This window comes from Cornus florida, unplaced genomic scaffold (genome assembly GCF_030987335.1).
Source record: "Cornus florida cultivar Cherokee Brave unplaced genomic scaffold, ASM3098733v1 CherokeeBrave_3.0.0_Hap2_Chr08, whole genome shotgun sequence".
NCBI lineage: Eukaryota > Viridiplantae > Streptophyta > Magnoliopsida > Cornales > Cornaceae > Cornus > Cornus florida.
Window position 1 is genome coordinate 19,603,741 of NW_026775578.1, and position 1,520 is coordinate 19,605,260.

A 1,520-nucleotide genomic window follows, 5' to 3' on the forward strand; every position below is an offset into this window, starting at 1 on the left:
TATGATTAAAATGAAATTTCTCAAATAGAATGGAGGATCTTCAAAATTTCGTAAACAAATTCTATATTAAATGTACAATAATTAATCAGCTATCCCATTCAAATAACTTAATTATTCAGGGAAAAAAAATAATTAACTTCATTAATTTTCTCATCTATAATTGGATTATGAAGAATTTATCACTTGCCAACAAGACCTTGCCTAATTGATTTCCATGCACATAAAGCAATATAAAATAGAAAAGTTTAAACACAAAAATCATTTTATTTATAAAGAATTAGTACACAATATATAGCAGAACAGTACACACCTCACCTTAATTACAATTATACAACACATGAATCTTCAATCTTTACACACACTACACACCATAAGAATCACACACTTCCTACAAAATTGTTTCAGTAACTCCTTTGGGAGTCCAGACCTTACCTCTTCATCTATACACTTAGCCATAAATAATCTATACAAAAAACGGAACCACGTTTAAAGCACACAAGCTTCACACACCCGGCGCCCTCACTCCACAAGATCCGCAACCCAATCGATATCCGGATAATCCGAATCCGACTGGTCCCAACCCGAATCCTTCGGCCTCTCCTCCTCTTCCTCCCTTATTTTCAGACTCCTCAGGCGGCTCAGGAATTCACAACTCCAATCACTGCCACCAGTTGGAGGGTCAGCCACCGGAGCCGGAGGTGTCCCCACAGCCGAAGTTGACGCTCCTTCTCCACCCTCCAACCCGATTAAATTTGTGACGGGAACGGGTCGGACAACATAGTGAGACTTGTACTTAGTCTCACCCCGGAGCTCCTCCGGTGAGTGGGCGAAGAAGCAGACCTTCCGTTGGCAGAACTTGCCAGCATTGCACAGGCGCGTCCGGTACTTCCCCGGGTGCAGCCAGTACTCGAAAACTCCGTGTGCATATGGACACGCGTCCCCCTTCATGCACTCACCGTTCTTGAAGTCCGGGCAGGCGATGGCGGCGTAGTTGTACCTCCGTGGATCACGCCGCCGCGCCTTCTCCCCGTTGTGTGCAAAGGGGCAGAGTGTCCAGTCATGGCTTCGAGTTCTGGAGCAGGGCTTGATCTTGTAACAGTACATTCGGAAATCGTTCGTTTCATAGACGGATTCGTCGAATATACCCGTTAGCTGGGCCGGGAAGATGCCGGTGAATGGACCTTGCAGAGGGAGTTCACCAAACACACCTTGGCTAGAAAAGCTAAACATTTTGATTGGAAAGATTTAAAATTTCTTCAATCAACAGAAAATAATTAAGAAAGAATCTGCATGCAAATGCAGGCCTTCTAGGGTTTTGAATATATTGAAAAATATTCAGCTTTTTATGTGAAAAAAATGTTTATATTTACAGCAACTTTAATAGAGATTTAAGTGATTATGAATGCGGGAATGTTTTAAGATATACGGAAATAAACAACATAGAAATGTATCCAACACTAATTAATTAATTAATTAATTAATATTGCATGCATGCCGATATATATATATATATATATATA

General features: G+C 41.0%; 1 protein-coding gene across 1 annotated transcript; it reads right to left on the minus strand.

Annotated features, from left to right (window-relative positions):
* Window positions 1-519: 519 nt before the first annotated feature.
* LOC132269826 (zinc finger CCCH domain-containing protein 54) lies at window positions 520-1,230 on the minus strand. Its single transcript, XM_059771061.1, has one exon. It carries the CDS (start codon window positions 1,228-1,230, stop codon window positions 520-522), a length of 711 nt encoding a protein of 236 aa, XP_059627044.1.
* Between the last annotated feature and the right edge of the window lie 290 nt (window positions 1,231-1,520).

Coding starts and splice junctions, on each gene's coding strand:
- LOC132269826 (XM_059771061.1), bottom strand. CDS start 1,230: ATGTTTAGCTTTTCTAGCCAAGGTGTGTTTGGTGAACTCCCTCTGCAA.